We start from the raw sequence: 16,925 nt of genomic DNA, 5'->3' as shown, positions 1-16,925 counted from the left end.
TATGAAAATGGAACTCATGGGAAGTCTTAAGTTCTCATGTATCATTTGGGAAGAGGGAAAAAGTATAAAGTACATTATATGGAGAAAGAAAGTATTCAGATATGTGATATACTTTGTATGATTCCTGCAGTCTAGTGGTTACTTACATTTATCCTTTGGTTTAAGTTCCACTTTATTAAAAAATGCTAAATGAGTTTATTTTTTGTGTGACAGATCTGAATATTTGAAGTTGTTTATTTTGTCTCACAGTTCAGTCACTCTTTAGTCATTTATTATGTATTTGTTCAATGAATATTTAATTGAATTCTAAGAAAACATTCAAATGTGGTAATATATGCCTATGTCCCCAGCACTTGGGACTCTAAGACAGGATTGGTAGTTCAAGACCTATCCTGGTTACATAGCAAGACAATGGAGAGAAAGAGAGGAAAGTTATATACTCTAAAAAAAATTCAGTGGCATTTCTGTCCAGAGTTACATTACTCAGATTTATTTTCTTTGTCTTCCTGTTTATTAATTTGTATTCTGTCTCTTTGCAGTTCAACAACATGTTACTATATTGTGTGCCCAGATTCAGCTTGGTGGGCTCAAAATTTACAGTTCGAACCAGAGTTGGCATTGATGGAATGAAAATTGTGGAGACTCACAATGAAGAATATCCACACACTTTCCAGGTGTCTGGGAAAGAGAGAACACTGGAGCTGCAAGCCAGGTAAGAGAGCCTTTCCCACCACGGCTCCCTGAGAACATCAAACGTCATAAGTGACCCTGAGGTGATTGTAGTTGTCATTTGGGTTTTTCCCACAGCGGATGTCCTCTGGAAATCTTGACTAGCTGTAGGTGGAAATTGAGGTTTACTGAGACAGACATCATGTCTTTCCTTTGATCCCTGTATTGCCTAGGACAGAGGTGTGTATACAGTAGGCATCAGTTGGGTGACTGCAGTGTGACAAGGCACTTAAGTCAAGGCGCTGCTGCAATTGAGTCTTGAGAGCTGTAGGGAAAGACTCTTTCCTGTACCTCCTCCTCCCACAGCATCATTTAGTGATTATTATCCCATGCTGAAATTCTCCGCCCTGATAATAAACTAATGCAGAGACAAGCCATGAGCAGGAGGAGACACAGCAGACCACCAGGGGAAAAGCTGAGCCACACTGCACTGGGAGAAGAAAGGGACCAGAATTTAAAACACAAAGGGAGCAGCCAGGCAGCTCAAGGCTAGAAGCACTTACTTGCTGCTCTTCCAGAGGAGTTTGGTTCCCAGGACCTAGATTTGGCTCCTAGCATCCTAGTCTCAAAACTGGCCTCTGCTGGCCCTGCACACACATGATGCATCACTTATATATTCAGGCACATATACATATGCATAAAATAATAAATAAATATTTTAAACTGAAAAAATAAAAATTCAGCCAACTCCTACATGTCTCCTGCAAAAACTAGCAATTCTATAGTAAAGACCAATAATGAAAGCAATTAGGAATGACTTCCAGACAAAGAATTTTTTTAAGTAATTTTTTTATACAATATGTTCTTATCACAGTTCTCCCTGCTGCAATGCCTCTCTGATCCTTCTCGACTCATCACCTAACCAACTCCATTCTCCTTCCCCCGCCCCCAGAAAACAAACAGGCAAACAAACCAGCAATTAAAAAACTAAAAAAGAGAAAGCACAAGAAACACACAGAGATAACACACACACACACACACACACACACACACACACACACACATAAACCCCACAAAACTGGAAACTATAGTATACAAAAGACAATAAATGCCCAAAGTGATAAGAGATGAAAAGGTCGGTAAAAGTTACCATGTGTTCCCTTTGTGTTGGCTGTCTTCTTCTGCTGGGCATGGGGTCTGTCCTCAAGTTGGCTAATATCCCCAGTGAGACTGGAGAAAAACTATTATTTCCTTTGCAAGTGAATGTCAATCTGAGATGGAAGCTCATCAGACAGAGGATTGAGCACGAGCAAAGAGCTCGAAGAGGGTATGAATATACTCTAAGAAAACATAAACAGTTTAATTAAATAAGGAAGTCAATTCAAGATATGCAAATAGAATTCAAGGATAGAAATGTTGAAGGAAAGCCAAACTTATTCTGAAAACAAAAAAAAAAAAAACAAAAAAAAAAACCACTAACTCAAATAGAAAAAAAGTTCAGTGGAGAACCTAACAAGCAGAATGGATCATGCAGAGAACACTTCATGGCTTGAAGATGAGGAAAAGGATTGGATCACTCAGTCAAGACCCATAATAATTTAAAAAACAACAACAGCAAATTAATAGAACATGGGAGAACTTTGGGACACTATGAAAGATAAAAAAAATTCTATGAAGTATGGTCAGAGAAGTATATGCCTGAAACAGAAAAGATCCCAATAAAATGATAAAGAAAAGGCAACTCTTGGGAAGAGAAACTAGTGCAGATGCAAGAGACATAGAAAACACCAACAGGAGCAGACCAGAGATACCCCCACATCCTATTACAGTCAGATGACCAAAGATACCCCCACATCCTATTATTGTCAGATGACCAAAGATACCCCCACGTCCTATTACAGTCAGATGACCAAAGATACCCCCACATCATATTACAGTCAGATGACCAAAGATACCCCCACATCATATTACAGTCAGATGACCAAAGATACCCCACATCATATTACAGTCATATGACCAAAAGATACCCCCACATCCTATTACAGTCAGATAACCAAAAGGTACCCCCACATCCTACTACAGTCAGATGACCAAAGATACCCCCATATCTATTACAGTCATATGACCAAAAGATACCCCCACATCCTATTACACTCAGATGACCAAGGATACCCCCACATCATATTACAGTCATATGACCGAAAGATACCCCCACATCATATTACAGTCAGATGACCAGAAGATACCCCTACATCCTATTACAGTCAAAGGACCAAAAGATATCCCCACATCCTATTACAGTCAGATGACAAAAGGTACCCCCACATCATATTACAGTCAGATAACCGAAAGGTACCCCACATCATATTACAGTCAGATAACCGAAAGATACCCCCACATCCTATTACAGTCAGATGACAAAAGGTACCCCCACATCATATTACACTCAGATGACCAAAAGATACCCCCACATCCTACTACAGTCAGATGACCAAAGATACCCCCACATCCTATTACAGTCAGATAACCAAAAGGTACCCCCACATCATAGTCAAATGACCGAAAGATACCTATCAGTAGCTTGAGGGGTCAGCCTCCAGCTACCACCAGGGTATGCAAAAAAAAAAAAAAATCCATGAAGGCAGTGAGGGCTTAGGAAAAATTCTTATCTGAGAGCTAGACTTTTTTCTATCTGAGGGGAAAAAATAAGGAAACACACACAATTTCTACTGGTTACCTAAGAAAAAAGGAACAAGCACATGCTTTCCTGATGGTAACCTTCTCTTTTGCTTCAACTTAATCTCTCTTTCTTGGCAATCTCTATTTTCACACAACTACATTCTTTATGTGCATACATCTTTTCACATGGCTGTGCATACATTTCTCTTCTACATCTCTTTTCCACACAGCTTCATCTTCCTTGTCTCCACAGAGTTACAAATCTCCACACAGCTACAGCTAAACATCTCATTTACACAGCTCTCTCAACATACAGCACTTACACAGATCCTAGGCACAGCTCCTCTATGTAACAACAGCTCTTTCACACAGCTCTCTCACACTCACTCACACACACTTACTTCTTCTAGATTATTCACTCACTCTTTACTCACTCTTTCACCCACTCACTCCCTCACACTTCTCACACTTCTTCATCTCTCACTCAGCACACACACACTCACACACACACACACACACACACACACACACACACTTCTCTCATGCTTCTTCTTCATCTCTCACTCAGCACACACACATACTTCTCTCACATAGCTCTACACAGATCACAACTAAACTCTGGACAATTATAAGTTACATTTTCAGGGCCCTACTAATTCTCATAACACAAGATAAGTCACATAGTTTCTCTTAGGCTAGTAATGTCACGTTGACCCATACACGTAACTCTAAGTTGATGAGGGATCTCAGACAGTAAACAATTGGCTGAACCTTGAGCCTGAGACTGTGACTACATGCAAAAAGTCAATTACCAATAAAGTTATGTCTAATAAAGTTGTTTCTATCCTGACCTTGAAACAGCAACAAACAACACCTGGGAAATTGACCACATGTATTTGTCTCTAGGGACAACCAGACATTTGTCTCCAGGGCAACCAGCCTGCTTTGAATCTGCTCTGAAGTCCAAAATTAGCTGTCTGTGTAAAAAGCTGCCTTTGTGACTGAGAATCCTATGTCAGTCTAAATAATGTAAAATATAAGCAGAAATCATCTTCCTGACCATTCACAGCTATATGTATACCCAACAAGTATAAAGCACACCATCAAAGGGCTATGGAAAGAACCCCACAGCTATTCTTAATAGGGAGGCATAGCAGTGGCACCTGAAAAAGTTGTGGACAGAAAACAACCAATCATTCACAGTCAATAACCCCGCAGCTTTGCCAAGTGCCCCCCAAGGACTCATGCATCTGGTGGGTCGGCTTGTTAAACACTAGTTGTCCCTGTTGTACATCCCACAGGCCCTGCATATTCCCTCTTTTCTGTTTGATTTAAAAAAAGAAGCATGTAAATCTCTCTTAGGGTAGTAAGTAATATGAATAATTAAAAGTCTGAAGGTGATTGGAAGACTGACAAGCAATTATTGTAATTATTTTGAAATTAATAAGAATCAATAATCTATATTGATATTTAATCAATATTTATAACCAATAATCTATAATCAATAGTCTATAGTTCTAATTAATAATCAATATTTGTAATCTGTAATCTATATTGATGGCAAACTGGGGACCAGTTAATATGATATCATGTTGTGAGTGTGTCTAAATATTTTGAATCTGAGTATCATAGAAGAATAGTTTTTTTCTAGAACATTAACTTTATCTGTTTATTTTGGATCAGTTTCTTTTTAAGTGTCTAAAGGCAATGAAATATTTTTAGATAAAGAGTTTACCTGAATAATGGTGTGTATTTGCTGAATCAAGCCTGTGGCTGAAGCTGACAAGTATCTTAAAACTTTTAATCAAAGCAATTAATAAACCAGTTTGGCTATGAGGGGGCAGTACCAATCTCTCTCAGTACATATATAGTAAGATTTCCATAACAGAACAATTGTTAGAAGTACATAACAAGACTATATGACAAAATATGCATGTCAGGGTCATGGACAGAATTTACACAATCAATAATAGAACATTTTTTAAGGGCAGTCTAGACCCTAGGCTGGAGAGTTCAGTACAAAAAGAGGGGTAAGTGACAAAGGGCTGTAGAAATCACTCATGGTTGCTTCCTGCTGATATGGGAGTGAAGCTGGGGGTCCTGAAGGCTGGAACGCAGTGGAAACCTGGGAAGCGCAGGCTGTTTCATTTGTTGTCCAGGCTCTGTGGGACAATCTGGGGCCTGGAGCATGTAGGCAACTTTGGGCAGTCTGTAATCTTTAATTGATTAGGAATCTGCTGGAACAAATATATATTAATGGCAGAACATGAAGTTAAGGAATTTTAGAGAGGAAACTTTTTTCTTAGGTGTGCATATGGAATTTTTAAGTGCAAGGTCATGGCAGATGAGAAAGGGGAGTTCCAATAAATTCAGAGGGAGAGAGAGAGAGAGAGAGAGAGAGAGAGAGAGAGAGAGAGAGAGAGAGAGAGAGAAGAGGGAGAGAATGTTCCTTTAAGGAAATAGGCTGGTGGGGAAACAAACCATAGCTTGATAGTACTTTTCTCAAGTTTATCTCAGGTATCAGATATCTGTAGGTATCCGTGGGTTTAGAGCTCCTGAAGTTTATAAGAACTTTCTAGAAGAAATAAAAATTCCAGATAAATTAGCATTATTATTGTTTGTGGTTATTATAATAGTGATGGTATTTGTCAGAGCCAGATTGGTAGTTTATAAGGATTTTATTAATTAATGTTAAAACTATCAACCTTTGGAGTCTCAATGTAACAGCAGAATAGCCTTTTCATCCTCAAACCTTCATAACTTGCTTTTACACATCCCAATAACTTGCATTTCATGTATCTTAAGTTACTTTCTTTCTTCCTAAAACTTTCTTTTATATCCCTATACATAAAACCTTTACATCTTAGACCTCACTTTGCCCATACTCAAACCCTCACAACTTACTTAAACTTTAAACTTCCACATTTTTATATCTCAGAACTACTTCCCCAGACTCAAAATAGCACTTAACCCTCATGACTTACTTAAGCCTTCATATTTTTACATCTTAAAGTCACATCTCAAACCTTCACGACTTCTTAAACCTTCATATTTTTATGCCTTCCTTGTCTTTTTTCTAATTCCTCAGGAACTAGTGTCAAGTGTTGTGATAAAAGTGAAAATGCGGAAATCTTCTTTTTGAATTTCCAGTTGGCATAAGGAGTGTTGCTAGTATGCAGGCAGACAGCCAAGCTGCTTGTTATCTCTTGCTATAGCAAGCTGAATTCCAAGCAGCAAGCAGTTTGCAAGTTAACTCTTTCCTTTCTGGAAATGTTGTAAGAGACATGTGTTTTCTTCCTGTTTCTGTATACCAGCACTGTTTTAAACTCTGTTTGACTCATTCTGAGGGAAAAAACATAAGGAAACTAAAATACTATGATTAGAGGATTGTCTCTTCTTATATACAATCCCCAGGGAAATTGTCATATTCTAGACAACTCTCTCTAAAATAACTACCTCTCTAAAAAAAAACTATGATTACTCACCCTTATTTCTCTGACAGTCTCTAGTCGGACTGCAGCTCCAGATGAGTGAGAGCCTCTTTGTGACGACCATTACAGGATTGTCTCTTATGTACAATCCCCAGGGAAATTGCCACACTCTGGACAACTCCAGAGAAACCTGCCTCTCTTCCCCCTACACAGGTTCCTTGATTATTTTCTACAAAAACCTGTATCAGGCACCAGATATAACTGACTTGTACATTCCCATGGCCCCTTACAGATACCCCCACATCATATTCAGTCAGATGACCAAACATACAGGACAGAGAAAGGAATACAAAAGCTGCAAGAGAAAGAAGAGGTGTCACGTTTACAGAAAGGCCAATTGGAAAGGCCAATAGCTGATTATTCAGCAGAAATTTTTAAAAGGAAAAAGGCTTAAAAATATGTATTCCAAGTTCTGAAAGACAACAGCTGCTAAGCCCAACTCTATCTGATGTATTGAAGGAAAAAGAAAAAAGTTTCCATGTTAAAAGGAGGCAAATAGAAAAAAAAATAGAATCTATTTCCAATAAAATGAAAAAAGTTCTATATTTTTAAAAAAGGCAAATATAATTTATGACCTTAACCCAATGTGCTAAAAGTAACACCTGAGACTGAAGAGGATGAACACCTCTAAAATGCCACTGGAGAAAAATAAACAATTTTAGAAGAGTTAAGCAAATAAAATATAAAGCACAAAATAACCAGAACTAATATGCACTATAATAACTCTGAATATTAATGTTCTATTTCCCCCTAATATGTACAGACTAGCAGAATAGATTAGAAAATGCTAGATGCAACTTTTTGCTGCCACTAAGAAATATATCTCACATCAAAGATAGACACCACCTTAGAAAGGGATGGAAAGGGGTGTTTCAAGCAGTGGAGGCAGGAGACAAGCAGCACAGTTGTTCTAATTTCAGACAAAATAGACTTCAAACAAACACTAGTCACACATGTGATGGTCACTTCAAGTGAATTAAACATTAAAATCAAAATCTCTCTTTACAATGGAGATACGAAGTCAGAGTTTTTATACTGATGAAAACTGGCTCAAAATATTTGTAAATAAGAAGGATGCTTGCACACTGAAGGTACAGTAAATGAGCTTGATTGTAGTAAAATATCCTACCAATCTAAGAAATAGAAAGTACAGACTCAGTGAGATGGATTTTCAAATGAACTACTTGCTGGAATTAATTGACTTTACTGAGCCAAAGTGAGTATGCATTCTTCACCTATTAATTTAACACTTTATAATATCTTGTAGCTATAAACAAACAAAAAGGATAAAAAGTATTTTTTTTTTTTAGTTTTTAGACAGTTTCTATTTCATTTGGTTTTTAGACAGTGATTTTTGGTTGCTAAATAGAAAATTTAAATATAGTAACAAGTAAATTAAGCAAAAGAGTAAATAAATCTTTCCTGACTTTTAAAAAAAAAACCACTAAAGTCTTTGTCTGCATTTTAAAGACTGATAAATAATTTTACTTCTAGAACAGCAGAATTGGGAAACGCAGCAAGGCTGACTGAAGCCTCCCTATGGGAGATAATGTGGAGTCTGCCATGTTGATCGGCAGAGGTCCCACCAGCATTTTCTGCAATACCATACTGCTCAATAAAAATAAGTGCTGGATCATATTTCATATGTTTCCGTTCGTTTGGCTATTTGTCCCTGTGCTTTATCCAACCTTGGTCTCAACAATTCTCGCTCATATAAACCCTCCTCATTCTCGCTAATTGGACTCCCAGAGATCCACCCGGGGCCTAGTCATGGATCTCTGCATCCAGATCCCTCAGTAGTTGGATGAGGTTTCTAGGACGACAATTAGGGTGTTTGGCCATCCCATCACCAGAGTAGGTCAGTTCGGGCTGTCTCTCGACCATTGCCAGCAGTCTGTTGTGGGGGTATCTTTGTGGATTTCTGTGGGCCTCTCTAGCACTTTGCTTCTTCCTATTCTCATGTGGTCTTCATTTACCATGGTCTCCTATTCCTTGTTCTCCCTCTCTGTTGTTGATCCAGCTGGGATCTCCCGCTCCCCCAAGCTCTCTTTCCCTCAACCCTCGCCCTTCACTACCCCCACTCATGTCCAGGCTGGATCAGGCCCTCTGAGTGGGTGAGACAGTTGATTGGCCTGATCTGTTTGGGAGGCATCCAGGCAGTGGGACCGGGTCCTGTGCTCATTGCATGAGTCGGCTGTTTGAAACCTGGGGCCTATGCAGGGTCACTTGGCTCGGCCTGGGAGGAGGGGACTGGACCTACCTGGACTGAGTCTACCAGGTTGATCTCAGTCTGCGGGGAAGGCTTTGCCCTGGAGGAGATGGGAATGGGGGGTGGGTTGGGGGGAAGGTGAGGGGGGCGGGAGGGGGGAGAACAAGGGAATCTGTGGCTGATATGTAGAACTGAATTGTATTGCAAAATAAAAATTAAAAAATAATAATAATAAAATAAAAAAAATAAGTGCTGGAAAGATGACTATCAGCTATGAGGAGACAGGGCCACAGGCCCACACTGTCACTCTCAGTAGCCTAAGGAATCCTCCTAATGTTTGAGGGACCTCAGCTCATACCAAACTGGGACTCATGGCTTCAACCAGAAGAGATTCAAGACTAACCAGAACAAAGCAGAGTTGGGTTTTATTAAAAAGTAATGGAGATAAAATAATGGAGACACACACAGGAGCATGGGCATGGGTTTCTCAAAAAAGTCACAGAAAGTAAAACATAACCAAATGTAAGTGTGGGCTTCCCAGGCAAGACTTCCAACCGAGTGTCATAACATTAACTCTCTATACCATTTGAAAGTGGTAAGAAGCCTTTTATTCTTTTCTTTCTTTGTTTTCTAATAAGTGACATATAGGGTGGCTTCAAACATACCTTAGTGGAATTATAATCTGATAAAGGAAAGTCACAGGCACCTAGGCTGCACAAGGGATTTGGTACATGACATTTCCCTATAACTGGGTTTTTTGATGTGATTCTTGAATATTGTAGGTTTACAGGTGGAAAGAGAAAAGGATCTTCACCAGCTGATGTTGCTGGAGTCCTTGCTTCTCTGCTGGCAAAACATTTCAACCAGTCTCTGGAGTCAGAAGCTTGCTTTCCTGCCATGTCACTTTAACGTTCCCTGTCTTTGCGTCCTGCCAGTATCATGCATACATGTTGACATCCTTCAAAATCCCTCAGTTTAAAGTTCTGACTTAATTCAGAGTCCACTCAAAGAGATTTTCCAAGTTTGATATAAGCTTTCTATAAGGAAGAGGAAATGCAGTTTTTCCTTAGTATGCAAAAAGTAAGTTGAAGTAAACTTACCCCCCAAGGAAAATAGTTAGACTCTATAGCCTGTGAGTCTGGAAACCCCTTCCTGCATGATTGACAGTGTTTGATGCTCTCCTTCATTTGTAAGGTTAGGTATGGCATTGCATGAGCCTTTAAGGAAAAGGCAAACAAAATTGTTTAGCAAAGGAAATGCTAACTGGTTTCCCTAAGACCTTGCAAAGATCTTTTGATTTATTTTATTTTTTTTAATTTAATCATAAATAACAAAAGATTTGGGGTTTTTATTTTTTATAACTTCATACATGATCACTGTATCTACATCACTCCCACTGTTCCCTCCACTATCACTACTCCCATGTCCCATACTCTCAGATTCACCATGGACTCTTCTTTGATACATATGTTTATGTAAATATGTGGATATATTTGTGTGTGCAAGCACAAGTGTACATGAACAAATATACAAACAACCTGAGTCCATTTAGCATTACTCCATGACACAAGTAAGTATTGTTATTCTCTAGTGTGTATGTTTACCTTGGACATGACACAGGTATTTATTGTTATCCTCTTAGAGTTCAAAGGAGTATCTTCTTTAAATTCTATGTCTGGGGACTCATCTAGGTAGTTCTCATTAGAGAACACTTCTATGGGACTAGTGATTTGGTAGGAGACATGTTGCCTTCGCCATTCATATTTTTTGTTTGTTTGTTTGTTTCTGCAATTTGATCTGGACATGTGGACTCCATGTCTGATGTGAGAATCTGGCCTTCCTTAGATTATGCCAGTGCATGAGCTATATGACAAGAGCTAGCCCAGATAAAGGTGGTGGATAAGCTGTTTACTTGAACCAGGCAAAGATGGCTCCCAAACCATGGGTCTGGTGCTGGGCAATGGTGTAATGATGGCAGGAGGTTGATGGAAAGATGGGAGAGGAAAGCAGCATCTCACCAGTCAAAGGTTATTCATGGACACAATGGGTTCCATAGATATGCAATGAGGCTTTGGGTGGATATGGTGACTGGTGTGGTGAAGGATGGGACAGGAAGAAGAAACTTACTAGGCAAAGTGAACAGACCTGGTTCTTTGCTAGAGCTAGGCTTGTAGGTATGCATGCCTGTCTCATCCCTGCACTGAGTTTTTTTCCACTTAGGATGTGGGCAGTGGGTTTGTAGTGTTATATTGTACTGAGATATGTCCCCTCCAGTCCTAGTCTCTCTAGGACTTTTATCTTGAAGACATGTTAAATTTTGTCAAAGGCTTTTTCTGTATCTATTGAACATATGATTTTTGTCTTTAAGTCCATTTATATAATTTACTACTTTATTGACCATGTATAATGATCTAAACCTAAATCTCTGAGATGAAGCCAACTAGATCAGGATGGGCAGTCTTTTTGATATATAACTGTATTTTATTTACAAAAGATAATTTTTACATCTGTATTCATGGAGAACATTGGCCTCTAGTTTTCTTTTTTTGTGTGTGTTTATTTACCTGATTTTGATATTGTTTTGCTTTAATAATTTAACAAGTTTTGGTTGCAGTTCTTCTTTGAAAGTCTGGTAGAGTTCTGCTGTGAATCCATCTGGGTCTAGATTCAGGCCATTTTTAGGATTATAACAATAATCATAATGTTTCCTGAGATGTTAGTCGTTTTCAGTTGTCATATGTTCTTAAAATTATAATATTATCTTTGATTTTCTAGTATGTCAAGCATACAGAATCGTCTGGTAGGTCCAACTAGACATGGTTGTTAATGCCATGGTTTGCTATCAAAGTGAGTGGGTACCAAAGGTAGACCGCAGTCTGGTCCTATATTAAGAAAAACTAGAGTCTCTTTAATTATTTCCAAAGCATTCCTGTGTCTTATAGGAATCCAGAATGACATTAAAACATGCTTTCATTCACAAGTTGTAATACTTAATGTTCTCTTCACTCTTTTTTTTTCCTTTGTTTCTCTTTTAGTTCTGAACAAGACAAAGAAGAATGGATCAAGGTAACTCTTTTACTCTCATTTTCATTTTTTTTGGACCTCTCTGCATAAGAAATGTACACATCAGGACCTGGAGAAATATCTTGTGGTTAAGGTCACTTGTTAATCTTGGAGAAAATGGATTTAGTTCCCAGGACTTACATAGTGGCTCACAACCATCCCTAACTCCAGTTCCAAGGATGCAATGTGTCTCCTCACCTCTGTGGACACCAAGCATACATGTAGCACAAATACATACATCAGGCAAAACACTCGTAGAATAAATTTTAAAAAAGAAAAATACACATAGTTAGGTTTTTGGTTTTGGTTTTGGTTTTTTCGAGACAGGGTTTCTCTGTGTAGCTTTGTGCCGTTCCTGGAACTCGCTTTGTAGACCAGGCTGGCCTCGAACTCACAGAGATCTGCCTGGCTCTGCATCTTGAGTGCTGGGATTAAAGGCGTGTGCAACCACCGCCCGGCCATAGTTAGGTTTTTTATTACATACTATAAGAACAAGTTCATTTAACTTTAAAGATGATTCTCATTACAGTTATTTATTTGACAAAGCATATTAATTAATGTGTATACGATATTGTAATGTATGTTTTGATTTAATTTACATTTTAGGCCCTTCAAGAGACTATTGATGCTTTTCAACAAAGGCATGAAACCTTCAGAAATGCAATTGCAAAGGATAATGACATGCACCTAGAAGTGTCTGTAAGTTCTTAACTTTAAGATCCTCTATCTCTATATTCTCAAAAACACTGTCTCTGTATTCTCAAAAACACTGTCTAGTCATTCTATTAACAAACCCTCTCTCTTGCAATACCAGAATTGGTGATTTAGAAATAATATCATTCTCTCTTAGCTGGATATAGTGGTAAGTGTCTTGAAGTGCTTTGAAAGTTTCACTTCCTTTCCTAGATATTGAGTATCAGAACATGGTTTGAACAGCATTGGTAACATGCTATTTAAAAGGAATAGTATTTTTTTCTATTAGAAGTGAACCTGTCTCTCTCATTTAGACTGCTGAGCTAGGAAAGAGAGCCCCGAGATGGATACGTGATAATGAAGTGACAATGTGCATGAAGTGCAAGGAGTCCTTCAATGCACTGACAAGAAGACGACATCACTGCCGGGCGTGTGGACATGTGAGTGCAGTTCTTGGTCCTTACGGTTGCTGGTGACTATGTAGCTGAAGTAAAATCATCAGCGTGAAGCAAAGAAATCATTAGCAATCATTCAGTAAGCCTGTTTTGGAGCTAATTATGTGCAAAGTACTGTGCTGTCCCATGAAGAAAAAGAATATGGTGAGCAAAAAATTTCTGGCTTCATGGAGATTACATTGTGAAGAAGAAAATAGATAAGAATTCAAATTAGTATGAGTGGAATAAGAAAGCAACCAGAAAGTTGAATTGGAAAGTATTAGTAATGGAAGATTTCAGACCAGATCTAATTAGACAAAAGAGGGCCTAGCTGAGAGACTGATATTTGCTTAGATGCCTAAAAGGGGAGAATGTCTTCATCCTAAAGGGGAAGCAAGAGGTGCTTTGCACACAAGGAGCTGTACCTACATCTCTGCAGTAGGACAGCTCTGAAGTTGCTAAGGAAAGCCTGTAGCTAGGTACGATTTAAGGAAAAAAAAATATGGCACAGATGTAGTGATAATAATCAAAGAAAGCAATATGGTTGAAAAGGCATGCAATGAAAACCGCAGTACAAGTGAAAGTTGCAGCGTAGGGCAAAGCCCTCTCTTTTAACAGAAGAGAGGAACCCAGGAGCAAGTCCGGGGGCAGCGAACTGGGTGGGTTCACTGTTTGGGGCCTGTTAGGGTGAGAAATGAGGGCGTCTGAGGTCCATGTTACATTTTTATTGACTTGGACAGAATGATCAACTGAAAGTAAAGAGACGGGGATGTATGTGAGAGTCAAGAAAGAGGACTAATATAAAATAGTCTTATCTGACAGAGACACGTGTGGATTCATTATCCTCTGAAAATTTCTAGTTAGAAATCCAAACAGATACTAGTCAGCTTAACAGCAATGGTTTTTGTATTTGTTTAGTTGGTTGGTTTTTCTTTTTAACAACAGAATCTAGCAATGCAGGCCAGAGAAGGCAGAGAACAAGGTTCATGGAGAATAAGTTTAATAAAAAAAGTAAGGAAGAACTGTAGGTGTCTGCTGTAGGTAAATAAGGGCAGTCATGACTAAATGTTAGAAACGAGAGAGCTAGTGCATGGAAAATAAGATTTATGTTGTTCAAAGCTGCATGGTAATGGACAGCTGTGAGCAAGTTAGAAATATTAGACATGTTGGCGAAGAAAGGACAGATGTTTGAAGTTGGCACTGAAGTCCCTGGTGATGATACATACACTTGTTCAGTGGAGGGTCCCAAGAACAAAAGGCTAGAGTAGACGGCCTGAAACTGGCACTGGCTGCAGACACCTAAAAAGCCTGAGTCAATAAGGTGTCACATGAATGCTAAAAACACCAGGCAGTGGAGTAAAATAATGGTATTTTCTATCACATTAGATCACAGATCCTCTAGTGCTCCCCCCCATCTTGGTTCACTGCTGAGAGCTACTATGACCTTGCAATTCTCAAGAGTTGAGTCCTCTCCCTAAGAGTTCCAAGACAAAGTTGAATTCTAAATTTACTTTTATTAGTGCATTGTGACTTCCAGCAGGTAGGTTAAATCACATGGTGTGGAACTTACATGCTCTCTCCCCTCACTCACCTACTCTTACTCCTATTGCCCCTGATGAAAACCTGTAAGAGCAAGACACACAATTTTGTTCTTTGGAATTGGAGACCCCTATTGTGCTATACATGGTATTACAACTCTCCCTGTGCTCTCCCACTTCAGTCTTTCATGGCTGCCTATGGCCATGATGTTTTAATTCTTCTAATCAAGCTCTTTGGAAGGACATTTTCATCTCGGCTTCTTTTCTATGAATCTGCCCTTTCCTATAAGTTATAACACATTGGCAATAAATTTACAAATGACTGAGCTAGATAGATCATGAGATAATAGCTGAGTGTGAGAGATGGGTAGAGCCAATGGCAAGCCTCAAAAGTGCTATGGGCTTTTGAAAACAAGAAAAGAGCCAAAGATTGAAAGGCCCAGGTCTCAATGCTGAAGTCCACAGAAGTAATTGGTGAGCTAACAGGAAATCACCCTCTACTTGAAGGTAAAGAAGAGTTTGATCCTAGAATGATGGTTTCACACTTTAAGAAGCAGAGAGAAAAGAAGAGACTTTCTTAGTATATTCTATAAACAGAGCAGTATTCACAGAGGTGAGGCTGAGAAAATAAGCAGAAATTGAGGCACAATGGAGTTAATTCTGTTTGTCTCTGAGATGAGAATGGGTAAGCAAACCTAGTACTAGTACCTACTTCCTTTGGTGGCATGGCTGCCTGTCAGTCAGCATACTGAGTGTGACAGGTTGCTTGCTGAGGTGGACATGAATTACTTGGCCTTGGAGTAAACACTAGAAGGGAGACTGGCAAGAGCTAGGGCTAGAAAGGTAGTTGGAGACCAGGCCAAGAGCAAACCTAAGTGATGTGCATGAAGTATAGGGAAAACACTGGTTTAAGTAGTGGGGAGGATAAGGAGGACCCAAGGATCAACGTGAGGGTCTGGTGACTGGATGTGTAAGGAACCAGAAGTGAAAACAAGTGATAGGAAAACAGAGGTGTGTCTCACTGCTCTTTCCTTCACTCTCCTCAGCTGTAGCTTGTTTGCTTTTATTTATTCTTTGAATTATTTTTATTTCTAAATTGTGTTTTCTTCTCAATCCACCCGGTAGTTTTTGTTAGTTAACCATTTATTTTGCTCAAACATTTCTTGTTTTGGAATCTGTATTTTAGAATGTGTATTCAGTAATGCCAGTGTCTGAAGAAGCATTGACTAGGAGAAACCTCTTGCCAGTGGTTTCCAGTTGTGCTTTCTGGTGTTTTTGTTGGTTTGTTTGCTTTGGTTGCTTCATTTCGATGTGGCTCTCCTGTAACTGCATGCCAGCATTTGGTTGGTGCTTCATTATGCTTCTTTCACACATTCTAGAATAATGACTAAGTCTCTGATTCCCCTCTCCTATGTCAGTCAGGCTCCCAGGACTTTCTCCACCTATTAAATGTGGGTTTTCCTTATTAGCATAACATTACAGTTTCAATTCACTGTTTTTCCTCTTGTTTATTTACTGAATAGCTCTGTTTCATTTTTTGTACCTTGAAGAGGCATTTTTAATTCAAAAAAACTGAACCATTAAAATTGCATTTGCTTTGTATCCATAATCTAGTTCTACTATGGCAGAAAGCTTCTCAGAGAACTAGCTATGAAGTCTGTCTGGTAGAGAGAAGTAAGAATCAAAGCATGCTTAGTAATGGCATTTACTCCATTTATGACTTTTATATGGTCTATCAGTAGTAGCAGTATAAACGTAACTTTTTTCTGAGTAAGGCATTTATCCAAGAGGTATTTCTGATTGTTTTTAACTTAATAATTACATTGTTAACATATAAAAACAAATATGTATTTGTATATATGTAATTGTGTAATGTTACATAATTAGAGCATGATTTGGCCAACCACTGAACTGAATTTCATTTGGAATACGTGTGAAATTAAGTTAACAGGGTAGGGAGAGTAGTAGCTTTCGAGGAGCCCTTATAAACCAAGTTGAGCATTGCACTCCTTTTCTTAAGATTGAGTAAACATGTTATGATCTAATGTTATTTGTATGTTAAACACAACAATTTTGATAGATAAATCTTAGTCTATTCTCCTTTAATGCTTAAAATTTCTTTCATCTCTTTTCCTGACACTTATATTAA

The 16,925-nt window shown here is 38.7% G+C and overlaps 1 protein-coding gene across 1 annotated transcript in view; it reads left to right on the top strand.

Moving 5' to 3' along the window:
• The window catches only part of Fgd4 (FYVE, RhoGEF and PH domain containing 4), a 129,625-nt gene that overhangs the window by 99,782 nt on the left and 12,918 nt on the right, over window positions 1-16,925 (top strand). The window contains exons 9-12 of the mRNA XM_059277045.1: window positions 540-712; window positions 12,084-12,114; window positions 12,718-12,810; window positions 13,119-13,244. Coding sequence (XP_059133028.1) covers window positions 540-712; window positions 12,084-12,114; window positions 12,718-12,810; window positions 13,119-13,244 — 423 coding nt within the window. The remainder of the gene's footprint in view (window positions 1-539; window positions 713-12,083; window positions 12,115-12,717; window positions 12,811-13,118; window positions 13,245-16,925) is intronic.

Source organism: Peromyscus eremicus, chromosome 12 (genome assembly GCF_949786415.1).
Source record: "Peromyscus eremicus chromosome 12, PerEre_H2_v1, whole genome shotgun sequence".
Classification (NCBI taxonomy): Eukaryota; Metazoa; Chordata; class Mammalia; order Rodentia; family Cricetidae; genus Peromyscus; species Peromyscus eremicus.
Note: the sequence above shows the minus strand (reverse complement) of the source record. Positions and strands in the feature narration are given on the sequence as shown.